Source organism: Nothoprocta perdicaria, unplaced genomic scaffold (genome assembly GCF_003342845.1).
Source record: "Nothoprocta perdicaria isolate Ctin4 unplaced genomic scaffold, notPer1 scaffold_0, whole genome shotgun sequence".
Taxonomy (NCBI): Eukaryota; Metazoa; Chordata; class Aves; order Tinamiformes; family Tinamidae; genus Nothoprocta; species Nothoprocta perdicaria.
The window spans coordinates 16,879,818-16,901,924 of NW_020454092.1; the positions used below are offsets into that span (position 1 = coordinate 16,879,818).

At 35.8% G+C, this 22,107-nt stretch overlaps 1 protein-coding gene across 1 annotated transcript in view; it reads right to left on the minus strand.

The window, feature by feature from the left end:
* FAF1 (Fas associated factor 1) overlaps positions 1-22,107 on the minus strand; it is a 129,907-nt gene that overhangs the window by 96,149 nt on the left and 11,651 nt on the right. The window contains exons 3-7 of the mRNA XM_026053884.1: positions 15,622-15,668; positions 13,315-13,523; positions 11,038-11,129; positions 10,542-10,633; positions 3,733-3,838 (exon numbers count right to left, since the gene is read on the minus strand). Coding sequence (XP_025909669.1) covers positions 3,733-3,838; positions 10,542-10,633; positions 11,038-11,129; positions 13,315-13,523; positions 15,622-15,668 — 546 coding nt within the window. The remainder of the gene's footprint in view (positions 1-3,732; positions 3,839-10,541; positions 10,634-11,037; positions 11,130-13,314; positions 13,524-15,621; positions 15,669-22,107) is intronic.

Consider the following 22,107-nt stretch of genomic DNA (forward strand, 5'->3'; position numbering starts at 1 on the left):
TTCTAACAGAAATACTTAAGTATTCCCTTCATAAAAATCAAATTAAAAACAAACAAAACAAAACACAACAAACCTTGTCCTTCATCTCTGAGGTAATAAAACTGCAACTCACAAAAATAAATAGTAGGAGAAACATTCATTCTTGGGTATAACACAGTTAAAACAGATGAAAAACAATGTTGAAAGTAGAAGTGTCCTAAAAAATTCTCCATATATCTTCTTAAATCGAAATTAAAACACACTCTCACCTCTACTTTCAACTAGCTATAGCCTTTTTTTTAATTATCAGAGGTGAATAAAGAGCAAGTATTCAGACTGAAAACTCCTCCTCCTAATCTTAACAGTATTAGCACTTTAATTTGTTAAAACTGTCCTTATTTAACCATACAGTACACTGAAAATGTATTAATTCACAGTCTATAGACTAGCACAAAACTTACTCACTTGCACTTTAAAATGTGGATCATGGAAAAAAAAGTAATCACGATTTTCTCCCCAGAACAGTATCTGCCCAGAATTAATTTAATACTGCAATTTTACAAGAACAAACAGATGTCAGAAAACTGACACAGATTAATTTGCAATTTAGGCCAACATGTTAACATGAACTTTCCAAGTTAACAACTCCTCTACCCAACTCACATAAAACAAACAAACAAATAAATAAATAAATAAATTGATAGATAAAAAAAATCCAAGACTCAGATGCTTGGACAATTTGCCTTTTTTTTTTTTTTTTAACTTCATTTCCTAAGATTCATTATAGGTTGCAAATCACTGTAAGTTATAGTTTAACTTAAAAATTAGATCTTAATGTGTCAACAGTTGAAGATGTGGACAAAACATGTCATAAAAGCACTTTTCCGTGTCACCCAAAATCTAACTATAGAATTATAGAGGTGAATTTGTGGAATCAGACCTGAGCATGTTGTTTCTACAAGATTTTCTACAAGATTGTATTCAATACAACAGCAGGATTTGTTTTTTTAAATAACATTTCATCCAGATATCATTTCAAGCACACATTCTAAACAAAGAAAAAGAAAATAGAACTGAAGCAGCAGTAGTTTATATTAAAACCCACCAAAGAGCTCACTGGATTTCACATAAACCATTGCAAAATATTTATGACAACTCTACAAGTTTTTTTGTTTTGGTTTTGCCAGAAATATTTGTAAAACAAATATTTTTTATTCCTTAAAATTTGCTGCACTAATAGTAACAACAAACCAAACAGCTGGCCCTGAAGAGACAGTTGTACTCAACTGTGGCAAGCAATGGAACATTGATAGAATTTTAAATATTTCTTTTAATAATTGATGTAGTCATTTTGAATCTTTTTGCATAGAATAGAACGTGTGAGCAGATTGCATTAACACTGCTTAAACATTTCAACTTGTCAGTATGGCCAACTCGATTTCTGAAATATTTGCAGTATTTTCCCATCGAAACAGTAATAAAGGTAGAATAAATATATGCCACTGCTTTATAATCACTGAACATTAATGAATATTTTATGTCTTTTTAAATCTCCCTGTTTAATTTAAAAGGGTGAAATTAAGTCTCCTCCCTGCAATATGCCAATTATCTGTAAATCAAACAATAACTTGGCCATTATACTCCTTTTTGTTAATATACCAGAAGCTAATTTGAAAACACTGACTGGCACTTATCGGTAATAATTGAATAGTCCTTCCTGCCCTCTTGTGGTTGGCAGCTGCAACTTGCATAAAGCTTCACTACTACAAAAACACACCAGAAGGAAAGTAAACTATTAATTTGTAGAAGTGTGAACAAGAGAGAGACAGAATAAAAATGCTAGTCATCTCTGGAGAGGTAAGAGATGGGGAGAAACAAGAGAGAAAGTATTACTGACTTCTCCAAATCACACAAAGCAACTAGAAGACGATCAAAGAAGATCATTTGTTACAAGGCTCAGCCTAGGCTAAAAGGAAAAAAAGAAAAATTAAATTAAAAAGCCATTAGGGAGTTAACATAAAAAACAGTGCTTGTTTTCCATAATTAGACAAGTGTTTGTCGTCCCTTCTACCTCCGCCAGGTCCCCAGTGATTTCGGTGAGACTTTTGCAGACAGACACGTTCACCTGTTCAGCGGCAGCACGCAGCTCCACAAATCTTCTTGCCACTCTAGCTTCTCATCTTAATGATTTTGTACTCTGCATTGGGTGTAATGTTTATTTCAAAGAGGTAAAGGCAAACTGAGGTTGTGATTCTAGCGTTGAGTCGGTTATGGGTGGAAGCCTTTGTTTTTCTGCATTAGGGGTGGTTTTTCATGTTTCATTTTTGCCTTCAGTTGTTTAAGATAGAAAACAATACATTCATTTTTAAATTGATTTTGTATTTGATATGTTGATTATAACCTCTAAGTACCAAGAAATAAGATGACCTCAGTGCATGTAAAGATAAATTCCCACGCACTGTACTACCTTTCTGGTTCCTTTAAGATCCTCTAGCAAAACAGTAATTGATATTGCACACATAAGAACAAGCAGGCAATATGTATCTATTTTCTTTCAGCAACTAACAATTTAAAAATAAAAACATGTATACAATTATGGTCATTTATTAAGTCTGTAAATTATTTTTAATTTTAAAAATCAAAGTTTAGCCTCTCAAAAAAACACAAAAACATCATGGTGTCTATATATACTAAAAAGTAACATTTTCAAAAAAATAGAGTTTAAAACAAAAGACAACCTTTTTGCATAGGGCAAAATCAGAATTTCAGAATTTAGATCTTAAGAATAACAGAGATCACGATAAAAAATAGTTTATGGCCATTTTTCATTGTTGTGCTGGCTATTGCTCCCACTAGTTAATACTACTGAACTTAAAATAACTATTTACAATGTCACCATATCATAGGAAAAATTTCAATGACATCTATTCAACCCTGAAATATCAAAAGTAGTGTCAAACTGATAGCAAACATATATTTAATATGAAAAGCAAACATTTATTCTTAATATTGTGTAAATCAAATTCTGAAAATTCACATTTCTAGATTGTCAGGTTTCTTCAGGTTTCATAAAGTCCAACGTTGATTGTATAGAAAAGAAATATTTGATTATAACATTACATATTGTGATAAGCATTAGATAACAATATATTTCTTGAAAAGAAAGGAGTTTAAAAAAAAAAAAAACCACAAGGATTGCTTGTTCTTAAATCGGAGGATCCGGATTCACAAGAGAGACATTAATTTCTGCAGGACTTAATTCTGACAAGTTCTCTGCAACACCACCCCTTGCTGGCCGCTGCGCAGAACCGCACGGGCACCATCGTACAAGGAAAGCGCTCGGCTCCCGAGCCAGCGGCACCCTCCGCACCGCAGGGGTGGCCAGCAGCAGCCGAGCAGCTTTCGAAAGGGAGCTGGAGCTGCTTACAAGGAAGCTTCAAAGGACTTAAAAGTAAAACCAATCTGAATAACCAAATAACCACCTCTCCTTATCACTGTTAACCCAAAAAGCAGCATTCATAGACTTTGCAAACCCAACAGAAATAGAAACATCTTTTCTGTAAGATTTATTGAGCCTTTTTTTTTAGGTCAAGTCCTTTAATCAATTTACAGCAATTCTGATGAGCCACGTTGCTTAAACCGAGAAGAGAATATTAAAATATTTTGCAGCAAGAGTGCGTAAGGCCTCTTTAGCAGGGCTGCCATTAGCTGTAATGAGCTACCTGGATTCTTCAGCTGGGAACGGGAACTCACCTCCTGGATGGTGCTGCTTCCTGAGAAGTTGAGGTTGTATTCCCGCTGGACTTCTCGATGGGTGACGATCAGCATGAAGTTTTGATTTAATGACTCCTGCAGGGCCCTGAAATGGTTGAAAGACAAACAAAATCAGGGATAAGCATGTTGCGGCTTGCTTTGCAGCTAGATGCGAGAACCCCAGGGTACCCTAAACCCTACACGGACAAGCCCAGGCACAACATTATTTTCTCTCTTTTCACTCTTAAACGCAAGCAAGCATGCTGAGAAGGACCCAAGGCCGTTCTTGAACTGCTTCCCTAATAAGGTGACTGCAGCCTTCAAGGCTCTTCTCGTGTTAAGTGCTTCCAAAATTGAGAGAATCACATTATCATCACAAACGTCAGGTATGTTTAGCACTCCCGACACCATTAACACCAGGCCTGTAAGCATATTGATGACCAAACAAAATATCAGGCTGCAACACACATTAAAAGTGATGGTAAGCACGACAAAGCCGAGGATGCTCCTACTTCACTGGGGCTATCAAAAGCACAAACCAAACTGAAATATCTTCATTGAAACACATAAACAAAGCTAACTAGGAATGGCAAACTAACCACAAAGTTTCTCATGTGGGTATTAAGCATTTAGGGAAATAAGTTCTGCTTTTTTGTTTCTAAATACGCATTAAAACATCCTTAACAATTTCCATGGAGGAAAAATTCTTTAAGATACAGATTAAGATACAGATTAAACAGGTCAACTATACGGTCATGTTGCCACATAAAACTTGTCTTTTATGATTTTTGTGATCCAGACATTAGAAAAGCATCCTGCTTACTTAATTTGAAACAGAATTGTGATAATCTACTTTTCAAAATAGAAGACAGGACTTGTATCACAAACAGCGTTACCACAGCTGTATCCATTCTTACACATAGATAAAACTGCAACTATAGAATAGAGTTTATTGCCATTCTAAAATCTAATTGTTTAGTGAAAAATGTGATTAAATTGGCTTTATTCTGTATCTTTTAAAAACACACAAATGAGAATAATAAACTTTTTTCTTTAGAACGTCACTGTTGCAACCTACTGATTCACTCCAGTACTGCTTCTCCAAGGACAAATTCTGTTTGGACATACTATGCAGATGAACCCAGCTGCATCTTAACATACAAGAAAACAAGAAGGACTTTTAGACTATTCAGTCCAGATATGTTAATTTTTCTTCTGCCGGAATTACCGGTCTGCAGTTTTGCTACTCAGATGGTAAGGATTCCTGTAATACTCATTGGATGCTTTAGCAAGAGAAGCACAATTTCCTGACACACCTCAAGAAAAATTACCTAATAAAAATATCGTCACTCAGCAACATAACATGGATTCTGTGACATAATAATCATATACTATAAAACAAAATCACAAAGTGTTATTTTTCTTCTTACTTTTTTGCAACATGGAAGATAAAGTTCATTCATGGTTAGTTCAAATATGACAGACACTGCCATACAACTGAACTAGTAACCCATGCTTACCATGAAGTTAGCTGCCCTCATCACAAACTTAACCATTAAGTATGGTCCCTTAACCATTCTGTGAATCTGTGAGAAATTGTTGCCTATTTAAGTGTATGACCAATTATTCATCTTTTCTTTAGAAAGAGAAGAAGAAATAGGTGCAGGATGAAGTTCACACAGAAATACAATGGTCAACTGACCCAATCTTTGCCCCTCCATACCAAAACCTTGCATTAGCAGAGCCCCAGCACATGAACCACAGGGCTTGGGAAGGCGAGAGGAGGAAGAAGAGCTGCTGGTACATGGGAAGGGCAGTCCATGCCCATGACATCTCAGGGGCAGCAAAACTCCTCTGTGCAATGAGGACCACCAGTGCCATTTCATCTAAGGATTACTGATGCGGACAGGGGCAAATTCCACACCCAGGATTAAAGGAGATGACTCATCAGCACCACGTGTCCTTACTGCAAATCTCAGCTTTCAAAAGCACTTGTCTGTAGGTTTCATTTTACCATTACACTTGTTTTCCTCAGCTGAATGCTTATACCTTCACCATGAAGCACAGAAGACAAGGGAACTCAATGATATTTTTAGGTACCAGCCTTCCAGGGCAGGAACAATCCTGACTCGATCAAGAGAGCAGCAAGTCCAAGCACAAAGAAAAGAGGCCAGGCCTGAGCACAGTCACCTCATGGACCATTTCTCACGAGGGAGAAAACAGTTTAGGATTTCCCAAGGATTACATCTATAGCAGTGATTTCAGCATTACCACACTGCTAAAAATCTGAGTGATGAACCAGGATTCAACAGGGGCTGAAACCCTACAAAATGCCAACAAAAATGTTCTTTAAAACTTATTTTTTGGCAGCAAAAGTTGCAAGAATTTGCTTCTTGAAACTCTAAGTATCTAATAATTGAGAGTCCTGAAAGATTTTATTTATCAGCTACTTCACACGTCTCAGTATTTCAATACAGTACAGTTACACCACAATTCTTCTAAAGTTACAACAGAATTCCAAAATGTGTAACTGCAAATAATACTCATTTTTATGGAACAGCAGCTGTCAAATTGGTTTATGTTATGCTAAAGCAAGATGGTTTAAATGTTGATACTTTTTATATTTTAAGCTTCCAGTCTTACCAATTTTCTACTGCTCTGTAACACTTAATACATAAAACTGTTTGGTTGAATTCATTGTTAAGTACTGCCTTAATGGTTTGACTTCTGACATACAAAATTTTAATTGCATTAATCTTTGAAATTTTAGAGATATTTTTAATTATGATACCAAAAAAAAAAATCTTTAATCAACGATCAGCAAGTACTCCGAGTTCTGTTTTTTTTTTAAAATACATTCACTATAACCCATTATAAAATATCTTTTTCGGTGACAAGGATATTTCCCCAAAAAAAACTTCGGATTCTACATAAGTAGGTATGACACAAAGTAATTAACATTCCCATTTTAAACTTACAGATTTATACAAGCTCATGTCAACAGAAGTCCAAATTTACAGTAATTACAGATTATTTACATTAAAACAAAATAAGAAATCAGTATGTAAATGTAATGTTTGTTGTAGCTAATGCAGCAGGAGATGGCAGATTAGGTTCAAACAGCAATCAGTTAGCAAATCTGGCTAACATGTAAATGAGCAGGAGCCCTTTTGTTTACCTTCTATTGCATTTTAAACTTCAGGATTTTTAAACTGTCTCATGAGCAGATGTGAAAATAAAACATTAATCTTACCATTATTATTGGTGTTTTTAAAGTAACTAAAGCAAGGCACTGCTCCTGTCCAGCTAAACAGATAATACTAATAATTGTACTTGTGGGTTACATCATTCTTAATTAACACTCTGCTACAGTAGATAACATATACCAAGATACCGTGTCAGTCTCCATTGCTCTGCAAGGATCTAAAAAACACACGCTCAGCAAAAGAAAGGCCCATTACTCAAAAGAATTTCTTTTTTGATTCCTATCCATGCAGATTACTATATAACTTATATATATTACAATTGTTTAGAATATATTATTTCTAGCATCTCCAGGATGTGCACTGGGGCCAACTGCTTAAATTGCTTTTAACTGTTAGCAAACGCCCAGTGATACGTGTTCAAGGGACAACCAAAAGCACCTTTTATTATTATTAATAATAATAATAATTAAAACAGTCTCCTAGAACATCCAAGATGGGAATGATGGGAATGGAGTAATGTCAAGATGTCCTAAGGATGTGGCCAGCCTTGCCCACACCCACCTACCACTCTGATGCTCCCAAGCCTCTTCCTCAGTATGATATCATTGGCTTTCAAGAAGCACCTGAGACAACGAAGGCCACTACAGGGAAGTGGAAAGGATACAATCCAATAAAGCAGCTGCAAGGGATTTCTCTTCTTAAACAATTAACTGAAGGATATTCTTCAGCATCTTCCCTTTTAAGGCTGCTTTCCAAACAAAATCATGTTTTTCTCCACTCACTCATCCCATCCAGTAACTTTTGAACATACTCATTAGTTCCAAGGTAACCTAGCAGTTATAAGGGTCTCAAAATTAAGTGGAAAAAAAAAAAAAACAACAGCTGAGTACAGGAAAGACACCTAAATTAGTCCCCACCTTAGTAAGAAGCTGTGAAACAAGGCTAATATTCTTATACTCTGCTCAGTCAACCCCTGATCAATAATCACATCAGTATCTACAGCATACAACACCTCCTGTCCTGCCTATGCACTGGACACTAGAGGCAGGGCACCCTGCCTGCCTATGCAGGAAAAAAAAAGAGGTATATACTAGGAAACGCATGGGAAGAACTGGAAGCATCGACTGTTTGAGCAGGGCAAGGTCCCCAGGTGCACGCAGGGAGAGGGCTGAGCTACTGCAGCTCTTGGGCTCAAGGAGAAGCTCACTTGAAATCAGGTTTTCTTTCAGCCACATGTTGCCACTACTCTAGAAATGGGATCAATAAGTATGGTTTTGCTAACTGCTATTGTACAAGAAAAACATTCAAGCAAACCTGCAAGCAGCAGCTCACATTTAAACTTCATCTTTACACCTCAGTTTATTAGCACGTGGGGGAAAGTTACTGGGTTTCCATTGCCTATAAAAGCTTTAGGTATGTCACTGAGAAAGGAAGACAGCCTAACAGTTTTTCTTGTACAAACTGCAGGATCACTTTGCTATATTGCACTGCTTGCTTAGGTCAGTTCTGGGTTAAGTCCATCCAGTCTGCCAAAATAAACCTCAATATCTAGATACCAATGAGATCGAAAATGATGTTTCAGACAAGGTTCTCTCCCAGAGTCCAGACAAGGGCAAAGCTAGAGCTTACAGAGCTGGGATCAGATTGCTCCTGTGTAATGAAAGCTCCGGCCTTTCAGGTACCACATTCTGGAGATACTCAAATCATGACTATTTAGTTCAAAATAGAAGGCAGCAGCTGAACTCACAAAGTAGGAGGCAAAGTTCCTTAACATCCATTAATAATAGATGTTAGCATCATGTTTTCAAAAACTGTGGGTAACAATCTAATCTAAGTAATAACTGACCTAACAGTAGGCAGTGAACAGTGTAACTGAGTTTAGCACATTGCTTCAATTAGATGTGTTTTGATCTGCATTGATGCTTTAATTGGAGGCAAGTCTCCCCTTTCATCTAGAATTTATGACTTCAGGAAGATGATGTAGCCTTCAAATCATCCTTGTCTAAGTAGCCACTAATTAATCATCATTTGCTATCCCAAAGCTACCAAATTTATGTTAAGAACATCCAGAACTAATCCCTACTATGAAACATGTATAAACTGTAAAATAATGGCAACAACTTGGATTTTACTAGAAAGTATAAACTTCTTTTAAACTCTTAAACCAACAAAAAAGCCTAGTAAATATTTTAAAATGTTTTTTTTCTTTGTTGTTAAATGATTTATTCAGATGAACTAGAAAGCACACTTCCCTGCCAAATTTCCTTAAATTAAAAATGCTAATAGAAAATTTTGAAATCAAAAATGAATTTAAAAATAATAATTTTTAAAAAGCAATTAGCATCTACAGTGCCTGTCCACAGCATTTCCACCTTTGTTCAGTTAGCTGCTTATATAGATTAGCCTATTGTCCCCATGTGCAACCACAGTTCTTGCTGTTACAGTGCACACACAGGGCACTGCACAGCTCAGGATCACGCTGCCCTCTCTGCTCCATTACCACTATTCCCTCTGCTAATGCTTCTGTCTTTTTCAATTCAAACCAGAATTTTCATTTCCTTTATGGAATATACACACATACAAGTTACTTTTAGCAAAATCTGGAGTAGGTGTAGTCATTAGGAAATGATATTTATTTCTATTAACTGCCAAAAAAATTATTTCATCAGTAATACAACTGCAGTTGTAGAATCGTCTACCATCAAGCTACAATAGCAGAAAAATAATTTCCTCCTTGGGCAACTCGAAGGCAATCTAGTCTAATGATTATGTTCAAAATTCAATCTTTTCTGTATGCTTGACGTTTTAGGCATATAACTACTCCTAGACTCAATTTCTGTGCACCCTCTAGTGGTTTAGTCATAAAATTAGTGTTTTACTGGTAGGGACTCAGTCCTGCCTCTGAGAAAGAACAGGATAGAAAAAGCCATTATAATGAAAGCAAAGAAATTGCTCCTTATTTTATAGTAGTAAGGAATTTATTTTGGGGAAAATAACCATTCATTCTCAAAACCTAGGAATATTCACTGACATACTCACTGTTAGTTTTTGAGTATTTAAAGCAGTAATAAAGATATCCAACTCAGTTAAAGTAAATTAATTACTCAACCTACCTACCTTTAACAATTCCAAGAAGATATGATAACATAATGTAATAAAATTTAAGAAAAGTCTGATACGTTGCTAATGACTAGCATATGTTTTATTACATTATTATTAGTTTTTGTAATGTACATATACATTATTTATTATGGCAATGCACATTTACATTACAATTACTGTAATATGTTTACATTATATGAACCAATTTATTAGAATAAGATACGAGGACCAGGTTTAATTTCCACATTAATTACATTTGTGTCTAGGGAGTACATTTGTGCCCAAGCTGAAAATGTACCACAGCAAGGTGGATTTAAGAAAAAAAGACTTTTTATTAACAATGTTCTTTTCAAGAACTGGGTGTTGAGGTTTCTTAATCTCACTGTTTACATTAGTATATCTTACAACAGTGAAAGTGTTTTGTATTTACTGAGTGCTGGTTCCTGTAAGGATACAGGCAGCTTCACATAAAAATCACACACACAGAGCCAAAACACTTACCCAGAATGACTCGCGGAAGAAGAAGGAGGCAGGTCAGGTGTTAGAACATACAGACTATTATTTTTTGGCAAATGTAGAGTTTTTAAAACAGTCTGAGGAGAAGGAAAAAAAAAAAAAAAGAAAGAGCATTTGTTGATTTTGACATATTACAGTTTATTTGTTGCTTTTAATTAACTCTCACTTAAAATACAAACAAAATATTTTGTTTCAAAATACACTTATTGTTGATTTAATAACCTCCCTATATTTAAATTTAAAGATTTAAAAATGTACACCTAAATTTAATAGGTGTGCCACACAGTATATTAAAGAAAAATATTAACAAAACTGATTTTTTTTTTCTTGGCAATATTTTGATCCCGGTTTCTTGTGTTACTTTCATGCAAGATATATAACACTGTTTGAAACTCACAATTCTTGCATTGTACTTCCCACCCACAGATGTTCAGTTAGAAGCACTGAAAGCAGTTAACTGAAAACACAGCTGAACACTTACACTATCATCTACATCTCCAGTCTTCCACCCTTTTAACAGCATTTTAGACGCAGGAATCTGAAGTTCATTTTCTAGAATATGTTTTATCTCTCCTGAAGAGAAAACAAAGGAAATATCAAGAAAACTGCATATAAAAACACAAGCATTTACCACCTGATTTCAAAGACTACTGAAATACAGTTAAAAACATGGGCAAGGAAAAAAAATCATGATGAAAAACAGTTATACTTTAGTGACCCTAATAACACACCTTTCAAACAGTAAAGAACAAACAAAGCTAAAAATCACATCGGACAAAATTAAATGAACTATGTGAGTATTTGACAACCTGGATAGCGAACATATTTAATTAGTGCATGCTAATTCCACATCATCCAAAGGAATTAATTTTGATGGCAATGAATGAGGTGTATTTTTGATACCTAGTTTCATTATCAATAGTCCTAACATCCAGAATTTCAGTGTTAATACAGCTTTACTTCCCTAGAAGCCCTTTCAGTGTTTTAGACATGTTGACACTCTTCTTGTCCCTGAATCTATTAAAATTTTATAATTTTAGTTAAAAGTTTAGGCTGGAAAGTACCTCAGAGATCACATCAACGAGTCCCACAGCTTGAAAGCCTAATTAGGTCAGGTTACCCAAAACTCATCCAGTCAAATCCTGAATATCTCTGAATATGCAGGTTCAACAACCTCCCTTGTTCTATTTGACCACCCTTTGCAATAATAACTTCTATCTAAAGAGAATTTCCCACCTTCCAAACTGCCTCCATTGCCTCTCAACTTACTACTATGCACTCCCAAGTAGAGCTTGGTTCCATCTCTGTGTCCTGCCATCAGGTAGTTGCTGACAGCCAGCAAAGCCTCCCCTCTTTCCCAGCTAATCCCATTCTCTCAGTCTGCCCTCATATGTAACATGTGCTCCAGTCCCGTGACTATCTTGGTGGTCTCTACTGGACTCTCTCCAGCAAGTCAGTATCTATCCTGCACTAGGAGAGCTCAAAATTAAACACCACGCTCCAGATGCTGTCCCAGAACTGCTGGGCAGAAGGGGATCAAGCCTTGCCTTGATCAGCTGGCCACAATTGTGCTAATACATCCCAGGTGTGAACAGCCTTCTTCACTGCAAGGCTGTGCAGCTTTTCTGCAGAGTTGCTCTCTGGCAAAAAGTTGGTGTTAGTTAGCAGCCAGAATACAACAAGGTTAGCCACTCCCAGGTGCAAGACTTCACATTTGCTTTGGCTGAATTTCACAAGGTTCCTATCAGCCCATTTCCCCAGCCTGGCCAGGCCCCTCTCAACAGCAGCTCCTCCCTCTAGGACATTTTTTCTTCTGGCTTAATCATTTATACTTGCAAAAAGTTAGTAAGAAAGGAAAAAAATGCACAGGTGCAAAATTTTGATTTGGTCAGATTTTTCATTTCCACTTTCCGCAAGTAATAATTAAGCTGGAAAAAGTGAAATACTCATGAAGAATCCCAACTAATGACCACTAGGTGGCACCACTCAATACCAAATAAAACACTAAGACAACTCGATTAAGAATCAAGTGTTTCAATTTCAAAATTTCATCACAGCTCAGCAGTTTTTGTAACTATTATTTCTTCATTTAGTTCCTTGTTTTGATCTGTAGTTACTTCAAAAACAAAATCAGTTTTTCTGTAGTAAAATAAATTAACTCCATTTGAAAAATGACAAAAATAATACACTTTGCACTGCAAACAACAGTGCACTTTTAACTTACTATAATAAAATACATCAGTCTCACAAATACAGTGAAAAGAATCAAATAAAAGCAATCTTAATTTTCCCAAAATAATCTAATAAAAATTGGAAAAAGACAAATGCAATGATTATCTTGACACAGAGAGAATCCCTCTGAATCTTGTTACTAATCCTACATAGAAGACATGATGCGACACACATCTGAAATATCAAAACCAGCTGCTCATCAGTAGATCACATCCACATTAATCCCAGCCCTAATTACACTTTCATGTCTTAATCAATAATCTAGCTTTGTTTCTTAAGCAAAGCCATAAAACCACTAATTTCAAAATAAATTTTTGCTAGATCCTTTACAATGGGTTAGTGAAATAACTGTTTTTTTAAAGCTGCAAAGAGATTTGTAAATGATTATTATCTGTGGTAGCTGGGTTTCGTGGGGGAAATTTTTTGAGGTTTCTTTTTGGAGGCTTGCAGTGTTGGGAGGTTTTCGTTGGTTTTTGTTCTAAAGTTTTACCACAACAGTTTGCATTTCATTTTTACAAATCCTTACCAACTGTGGAGCTGTCTTCAAGTACTACATCCACATTTCTGTCTCTGTACTCAACCCTGAAGTCAAGCATTCGAGGTTGTCTTTCCACTATTTGTCTAGATGGCACTACATGGCGAAATGCTGAGGATGAGGAGGGAGTAGAAGAAGCTGCTGTAGAATGACTTGTGGGGCCATAAGCTGGTCCTTGTAAAGTCTCTCCACCATACTCACTGAAAGATACATGATAAGAAGGTTTACACAGAACATATTATCTGTTTAAAGATCAGCAAAGAAAAATGAACAGTATTATTCATTTACTATAGGCATCAGCATATGCCTCTCGGATCAGCTATATTTCCAAATCTGAAGGAACTGGCTTACTAATAACCTGAAATTAGCTTTTATATCAACACTAATATTTCAGTGACTCAGAAATGCTACAGATGAACATCTTAGATGACAAATTGGCTTTAAGCCACTATCTCTGTTTAAAGTCCAATTAATATCAGAAATGTTTGGTGAAGAAGCTAAGCTTTATTCCCTGTTCCAGGAATGTTATGACCATATAAAAATTCAGAAGGCACCATGACAACCATTAGTTTTCTACATCATCACACTATCATCATATATAAATGAAAATCAGAAATGACGCATTAAAAATAATTCCAAGTCTAATCCCAAATTAGTGGAAAACAAGTCATGTAACATGGTTATATAGTTAATGGAAGTAAATGAAGCTAATGGTATATATATTGAAATTAATATATAGAAGTACAAAATTAATATAATGTTGAATTCTAGCTTGCCTTGGAGCTCAAGTCATTCATGTAAGGCTATATCCCTATCGGGAGTATCAGGGATATAGCCTTACACAGGATATCAGGGATATAGCCTTACATGAATCCCTATCACACAACGCTACGGATCAAAATAACCTGAGGAAACCCTCATGACAAAGTACTTCATCCTCCTCAGTGAGCTTCTTGACAAGAAGCACATAGACACAAAAAAGCAGAGATTACACAAATTTAGTGCAAGTCTCATTGCTGTGTCTCCCACGCTCACAAAGAAAAAACGTTATGCCTGCAGCACAAAGAAACTCCTTCCCTCCTCAAGTCAGCAGACTCAGTAGGACAGATTTTGAGCTACGAAAAACTCACAACTTTAGAGCCGATCCTCTACATATCATGGACATAAAGAGCACAGGAAACAGTCTTGACTTTTAGCAAAATACTAAGGTTTTTTTTTAATCTCATGTCCAACTATGAATTAAAACTACCACAACAGTCTCATTAACAAGGCTAAGCAAGAATATCCAATTCTCAGGAATATCTTTTTTTTTAAACATAACTGAGCTATAAGTATGAGGTATTTTTCCCTTCAACATACGAACTTTCTTCAAGTCAGAATGTATTCTATTTGAATTCTATTACAAAACAATTGGTAAATATCTGAATGACAATCTCTAAGAGAACATAAAAAGCTTCATGTCAGCAATTTTGAATGTCAGTGATGCTGAATGTCAGCCCCATTTGATAACCACTGGAAACTAAACTTCTAGGTCTTCTGGGCTTCCTTAAAAGCCTTTTCCAGAAATTGTTGCACTCCAATTCCTTCCCTCTACCAAAACCACTCAAAATTTACTGGTATTTATAAATGCCATGGGGTGAGGACTTATAAACACAGGTAGAAAGAGTGTTCAACACAACAGAGGCCTGATCTCAGCTGGACTATGTAGATCTTACTGCATTTGCTCACCGAGCAAATCAGGTTTTATCCTGAATCAAAAGCTAACTATTTGATAATAACTTTAGTGAGTATTGAGATAGATGCCAAAGCACCAGTTCATTATGTAATTTCTTCTTCTATCAATAAAAAAAGATGTCAAAATGGTACATCATATACTTTTCTAAACAAAAACAAAAAAGTGTTAAGAAGAAAAGAAAATATTAAGCCAGGCATATCTGTGGATCTACAGACTTTTACAGAAAATATCTTGCAATTTCTTAGGTATCTGCAGAATTAAAAAGTCCTCACTTCCCAGAGAGCATATCAAAATTCAGACTTCTCATAACAGACAATCCTTTACAGAAAATTCAATAGCTACTGAATTCAAGGTAAAAAATATCTAATTTAAATAGATGTTCAAGTTGAACCTCAATCTCTACAGAAAAAAGAAAAAAAAAATAAAAGGAACGTTAGATCAGGTTTGCCAGGAAATTAATTTGCAAAATTCTTTTAAAAGAAAAATTATATCATCATGTAGGATTCAGCAGCTATCACATGGCATGGTTCTATGCACGCAGTACTTCAACCTTCTGTGCTTACCTTTGCAGAATGCCATTTTCTTGCGGTATTACACCATTTATAGCTGCCTGAAAAGAGAAAATAAAGTTTTTAGACAGATATTTAGGGCAACAAAAAAATTTTACAGAATCACAGAATATTCAAGGTTGGAAGGGACCTCTAGAGATCATCTAGTCCAAGCTTCCCGCTCAAGCAGGCACACCTAGAGCATGTGGCACAGGGTGGCATCCAGGCGGGTTTTGAAGTTATTTCATAACTTCTATGTTTTTAAAAGTTACTGATTTGCTTTAAAACATGCCATAAAGCGTTCTCTATTCAGCAAATATTAGTGGCAAAGCCTATTGTCAAGTATCTCCCCAAAATAAGAAGTGAATCCTACTGAAAAGGCACTTGAGACAAATCTCAGACTTCTACTGTGTGCACGAAGGATTTTGCAGGAAGAATGAATGAGGATAAACTGCACGGTCCATGCCCAACACACCTCAGCCTTTGCACCCCTGGTAGGTATGTGCAGTGCTACACAGACACTCCCCTGCTTCCCAGAAGGAGCAGACCTGTGCAAGCCTCAAAACCCACCCAGGCTACAGTGCCGCAAGCCCCGGGAATCCAGGAACGGCCAAGTCGGTGCAAAGAGCTCCTCAGCAGAGCACGTGCCCAGATCACAGACTGCAGCTCTGCTGCACACGGGCAACACCATCTAACCTCCCGAGAGCCAGCAGGAATCCTAAAGGACCAAGGAATCCTACAGAAATGCGGACTCGCCTCCAAAGCGCAAGCAGGCTTCAGGCAGCAACTCTGTTTAAGTGATGTTTATGCAGCTAAGCATCCTCTCACTCCATTCAAGTTATCTTAAACAAAATATTACTTCAGTGGAGATGCAGTCCTGATTGGTCTCTTAAGCAGTCTTAAGCAGTTTATGATTCATTGCTGCTAGTCACTTAATTTTCTAAGTCTGTACAATAAAGGATTTAAACATCTATCACCAGGGCTCTTGGTCACCTTAGGATTTATATTTTTGGCTTTTTTTTTTTTTAATCACTGGAAGCTTAATATCTATAACATGAAAGTATTATAGATTTTTTTACAGTATTACAGTATTTTACACAGGTACAATAGGCTACAATTTCAACCTCAAAATCCACTTCTGACATTTACCTTCTTGCCCTAATATATCATTGCTCCATTCTACGTTGCAAAAAATCTCTGCATATTCTCAGGACATCTGATGCAATAGAAACTGTTACAAACTTAGAAATTATATATACATACACATCAAGAGGAGTAAAAAACTTCAGCAGCAAAATCCTAAAACAACCTTTTTCCAACGGTATGTGGACATAGAATCATAGAATGCCCAAGGTTGGAAGGGACCTCAGAGGTCATCAAGTCCAACCCCAAACATGTTGTCTCAGACTACATCACAATAATATGTTTCTAAGCCATCTCAATGCTAGTATTTTTTTCATATTTTAGGTACATTGAAAGTGATAGAGCATGAACTGATGAAACTGAAAACTACATTTTCTGCTAGATGCTTTTATAAATTAATTTATCTACTCTGCATGGCGGTTTCCTTTTTAAGAAAAAAAGGAAAAAGGAAACCTGCCTTGTTTATCATTATTGTGGGTTCTGTAGTCCTACATAGCTCTTGATCACAGTCATCTAATAAACCTTCAGGAAAGATTTTGAATTTTTAGATTTGGGGTTTTTTGTTTGTTTTCCCTCAGCCCCACCCCAAAACGTTCTTCAGCAACAAGCATTTCATTCCTGTCAATGAACAGATAAACCTGGTTTTACTGATGGAAGGCAAAAATATGCTTTATTATGCATCTGTAGGATTCAGAGAACAAATAGAGAATTTTGTAGCACAGGACTAACACCAGCAACGTTCAGCTGACACAGCAGAATTCTCTTTGAGTAAAATTAGCTCCTTCAACAGTGAGGAAATACAGCATGTCGTGGCTTTCTCATTCTTTGTGTTAAAGCTTATTTCTCAAAGGGAAAAAAACTCGTTCATGTCCCCAGTTTTGTGAACTTGGTGACACTTAAGGGGCACAATAGAAAAAAAAATAGTAGCATTATGGAGGGGTTTTGACAGGAATATCTCTATTTACTATACAAAAGAAATACCTGCTGCTATTCAGAGGCAAAAACTAATACCCCAAAGCCTCTATACATGAATTGTCATGCAGAATGGTTCAAAAACTACCTTGAAAACCTCAAGAAAACCCCAAGCTGCATTCATAAACATTGCTACAGTTCCTAAATTCTCCCCCAAATGCTGCTACTCAGGCTTCACAATACCTGATAAGGTGCAGAACCAAAGTTCTGCACTTTGTGGCCTTTTATGCTCATTTTGTCTTTTTCTCCATATTATCTATTTGTCATCTCCCTGATATAAAAAACATTTCCCTCAGACTACAAATTCAAAGTTCACCCCACACTGCTTTCTACACCAGCGGAAAGTCAGACAAGTCTTGAACAGTCTTAAAAGAAGTCGTGCTAGAAGATTTCTGGGCTTGGTTTTAGATATAACAAAGAGATCTTGGTTTATTTCTTTTTTTTTTTTCGTGCTACAAAACAAAGAGAAACCTATCTTATTATTTGACTTAGCCTTTCAGTATTTATTTATTTCTCATTCTGACAAGTAAATATTCACCAAACTTACATATAAAAATCTCTTCATAGAAGGGAGAAAGGGACAGGAGAGCGATTGCATGGAAGATACACGTCCTGTGTTTTGAGTTTTGTACAGTGAGGGCTCTTGCATTTTGAAAATACCAATGAGAATTTCCATGTGTTATTAGTCCAACCAAATTATGGATCTGTCAAGATCTTTCTTGTTGAATTTGGACAAACAAAACATGTTTTAATAGCTAAGAATGGCAAATATATCAACAGATTGTCACTAGGCAGTATACATTGGGTAAGCTATTCCTTATCTTTTGCATTTTATAATGGTCTGAAACAGCCATTTATAGTACTCTGTTTAAAAAAGTAATTCCTTTGCAACTAATTCTGTTCTCAATTTGGGTTGACATGATAAGCTCCTTGAAAAGCTGTATTTCAGTTTGATTTAATTGCTTTCATATGAAAAATTCTAGCAATTAACACAAAGATTTAAAAATCACTATCTGATATTCAAACAAGATACATGGATGAAAAAAACACAAGTCCTTAATATAAGAGAAATCTTAAACAAGAAAAACAAAAATAAAAACACTGTATAAATGTTGCCCAGAGAGCAAAAAAATAATAATTAAATGAAAAGACAGAAGACAGAGACAGAAGTGGAAAAGCACATGCATGAAGGGACCAAAAACTGAATATGAATTTTAAATTGTTTCCAAACTACAAAGCTGAGTGACAAAGGAATATACTTTTACATACAGCAGTAAAGCAAAACAGTAAAAGACTGGAGATTTATCAGGGCCTTTGGAGCACAGAAGTATCTTTAAGAAGAAAACTAACTCACAATGTTCTGCTATATTTACATCTCCACTACATTTACATATATCCAGGAAAAACAGTAAATATTTTGATTTTTTCCCCCTATTTGACATGTATTAATTTGGGCGTGTATATTCAGCAGAACTGACACTAGCAGTGCTGTGTTTTAGCAGGTAATGCCAGACATGTCAGAACATTTTTTCTTACCTGCCAACAGCAGGATTTCAGGAAACTAGGTAGAAGTACTGCAGGGTATGCATGGACTTCTCCTCTGATCATATTATCACAATGAAAAAGGGGGGAAATTGGGAATGAACATCAGAAGATATTTTGCTGACAAAAAACAACAACAAAAAAACCCACAGCTTGCTGCTAGTCAAATAATTCAGCCAATTGATAGTAATTTTAAAAAAAATCAACGTTTACTAAAATTTACCATCACCTTGTAATGATTTTAAAATGAACTACTACCAGGTTCTTCCTGCACCAAGGCACTGAGTCAGTATGACGAGATTCCAAAGTAGAGAGGCATGAGTTTTCATGCAGGAAACAATCCAATCTTGCCTGCTACAGGCAAGTCTGTGATGTGTTAATTCTAAAAGCGAAATTTCATTAGGTGCTCTGAAGAAATAACAACTATTTTAGAACACGGACTGTTCCAAGCAGATACACTACCACCTTCCTACATACTAGACCTATAAACAGATATTTTTAAATGATTATTTTAACCAGTAATGACTGTTATTAGTTCAAGCCATAAAAAATATTATGCACTATCAATTTTAAAATGAATGCAATAATATTTAAATAAAAAATTACTAATTATGCCCCAGTAATAAACTACCAGAAGCAACCTCTACCTTTGTTATCTTTGGCAGGTTTTACAAGGCAAAGAAGCGAGTCAGCTTTTTTCTGTAGCTCGTGTTATGCTTGCTGGCATTTCCCCAGCTTCTCAAGTCTCAAAGTACTTCCAAGTGCTAGACGTGAAGCTACACCCACAAAGTTTTTGCAGAATGCCAACATTTGTCCCCATCGTGGTTAAAATTCAACCAAAAGCTGTAATTGGACTACAATGAAATGTCTTCTATGCATTCTGCTTTATTTCAGCTCGCTTTCTTTACAACAAATATACTTCATGAAAAGCTGCAAAACAATAGAATCGCTAATAAAGCAAAAAATTAACATTTCACCAAAAACGCCACATGAATATGTTCATACAGATGATTCACTTCATCAGCAAGAGGGCACGCTTTGCAGTAGTTTACAATTAGCACTCTAGATGTGGTTTCCCCATTTCTCCCTACTTCTTTGGTGGCAGCAAACTCTTTTTTTCCCCTGTAGCTCCTACAACTTGTTGAAAGCCACTGGGAAGCCTTTCAACAGTTCGATATACTTTCAGAATCCAGGGGAGAGGGGCAAAATACACTTTGCACAGTTCTTTAATTTTATATAGTCACGGGACCATACCACAGACAGAGTGCAACCTCAGTAATAAATTAAATAACCTAACTGGATGTATTTTTATAGTGTAATAAAAATAAATAACACAAACATATCTTTAAGTTGATCTATATCTATCCACAATTAAGCTTGGATTTCAGTGGTAGTTAAATAAAGGAATCTACTCAGAATGATCTACTCAAAACTCATATAGAAAGAGAGTAGACTGTGATGCAACTACTACTTTACAGCATATATAGGTAAATGTATCTTGGCCTTTGTGATTAATGTCATGACTTTTTACACTGACTCTTCTTCACCTTGTAAGTTGGAAGAGATATCCAAACTTATGCTTGATACTTCTTGTTCTTACTCAAAACTTGAAACAGATATCAGAAAAGAAAAATCTAAAAAAAAAAGTTATGCCTCAAAAATTATCTAGGTTCTCTCCTCTTCTAGTTACTTTATATTAATTTGAATGACAATATTAAAATATATGGATCACAGACAGCTTCCTCAGGGCAAGATACTTTCTGTTCAGCTTAAGATAACAAAATAATAATGATAATAAATAAAACAAGAAAAGCACACACTCATTGCAAATCATAATAGCTTTTAAGAAAGCTTTTTGAAAAAAGACAAGACACAGGTAACATCTCAGAACACAAGATAATTTCAAAATGCTTCAGGAATTCTATGCACAGAGTAAGGTTCCTTTCAAATCTACAAATATAATAATGCAAAGCACATCTCATGCAACAGTTTCCAAACTACCCTAACTATAGTCAACACACTTTCTAATCATTCATCAGTAATAAAAAATAGCTCTGCAAAATATAGCTTAAAAGTCTGGAAACTGAAAAATTCAGTGCACAAAAGCAATCTGTACTTTGTCTCACAATATTTCTTCTCACACCTAATGATAGTCTATGCTACACTACCATCCCGCAGCAACACAGGTCTTGCACACAGCTAAAGACAGTTCATTTAAGCAAAACTAGGATAGAAGTGTTAAGACATTCAATAGGATAAAGAAATCCATATTCAGAGTACTCTGTTCTGGAAGTAAAGCTCAGACTGATGGATCTAGATGATTCCTGGCTCCTTTACTAAGATACAGTATCTACAGGTGCCTCTTCTCAATTTCAGTAATTCATTTCATCTTTGTCCTATCCATACATTCCTAGCATGATTCCAAAACTCACCCATCACTTGTCAAACACACATTTATAAAATGTATGCAATTTTCATTCAACTAATCACACAGTAATATATCACAATCTTTCCAGATAATTTAAAATACCAATTACCCCTCACTTAAATTTTATTATGGTCTGGAAATTTGCTTTTAAATCTGTTTCAGGGCAAATTAATTCTATGCAATCTTCATAGAGACTGCCAGTACAGTGGAACAAGCTGCTGAAAATCCATGGCAGCAAGATGTGAAGCAGGGTGGGTAGCGCATTCCTGTCACTACAGGACTGCTACCAACACAGCTGTGATCTCAGGCAGATGTGACACAATTTTTCTTTGTAAAAGCGAGTATACCTGTATTTGTCCTATTTCTTGTTTGATGTCTAGGCACTGCTGTGCAAGAAAGCCTTGAGAGCACTCCTT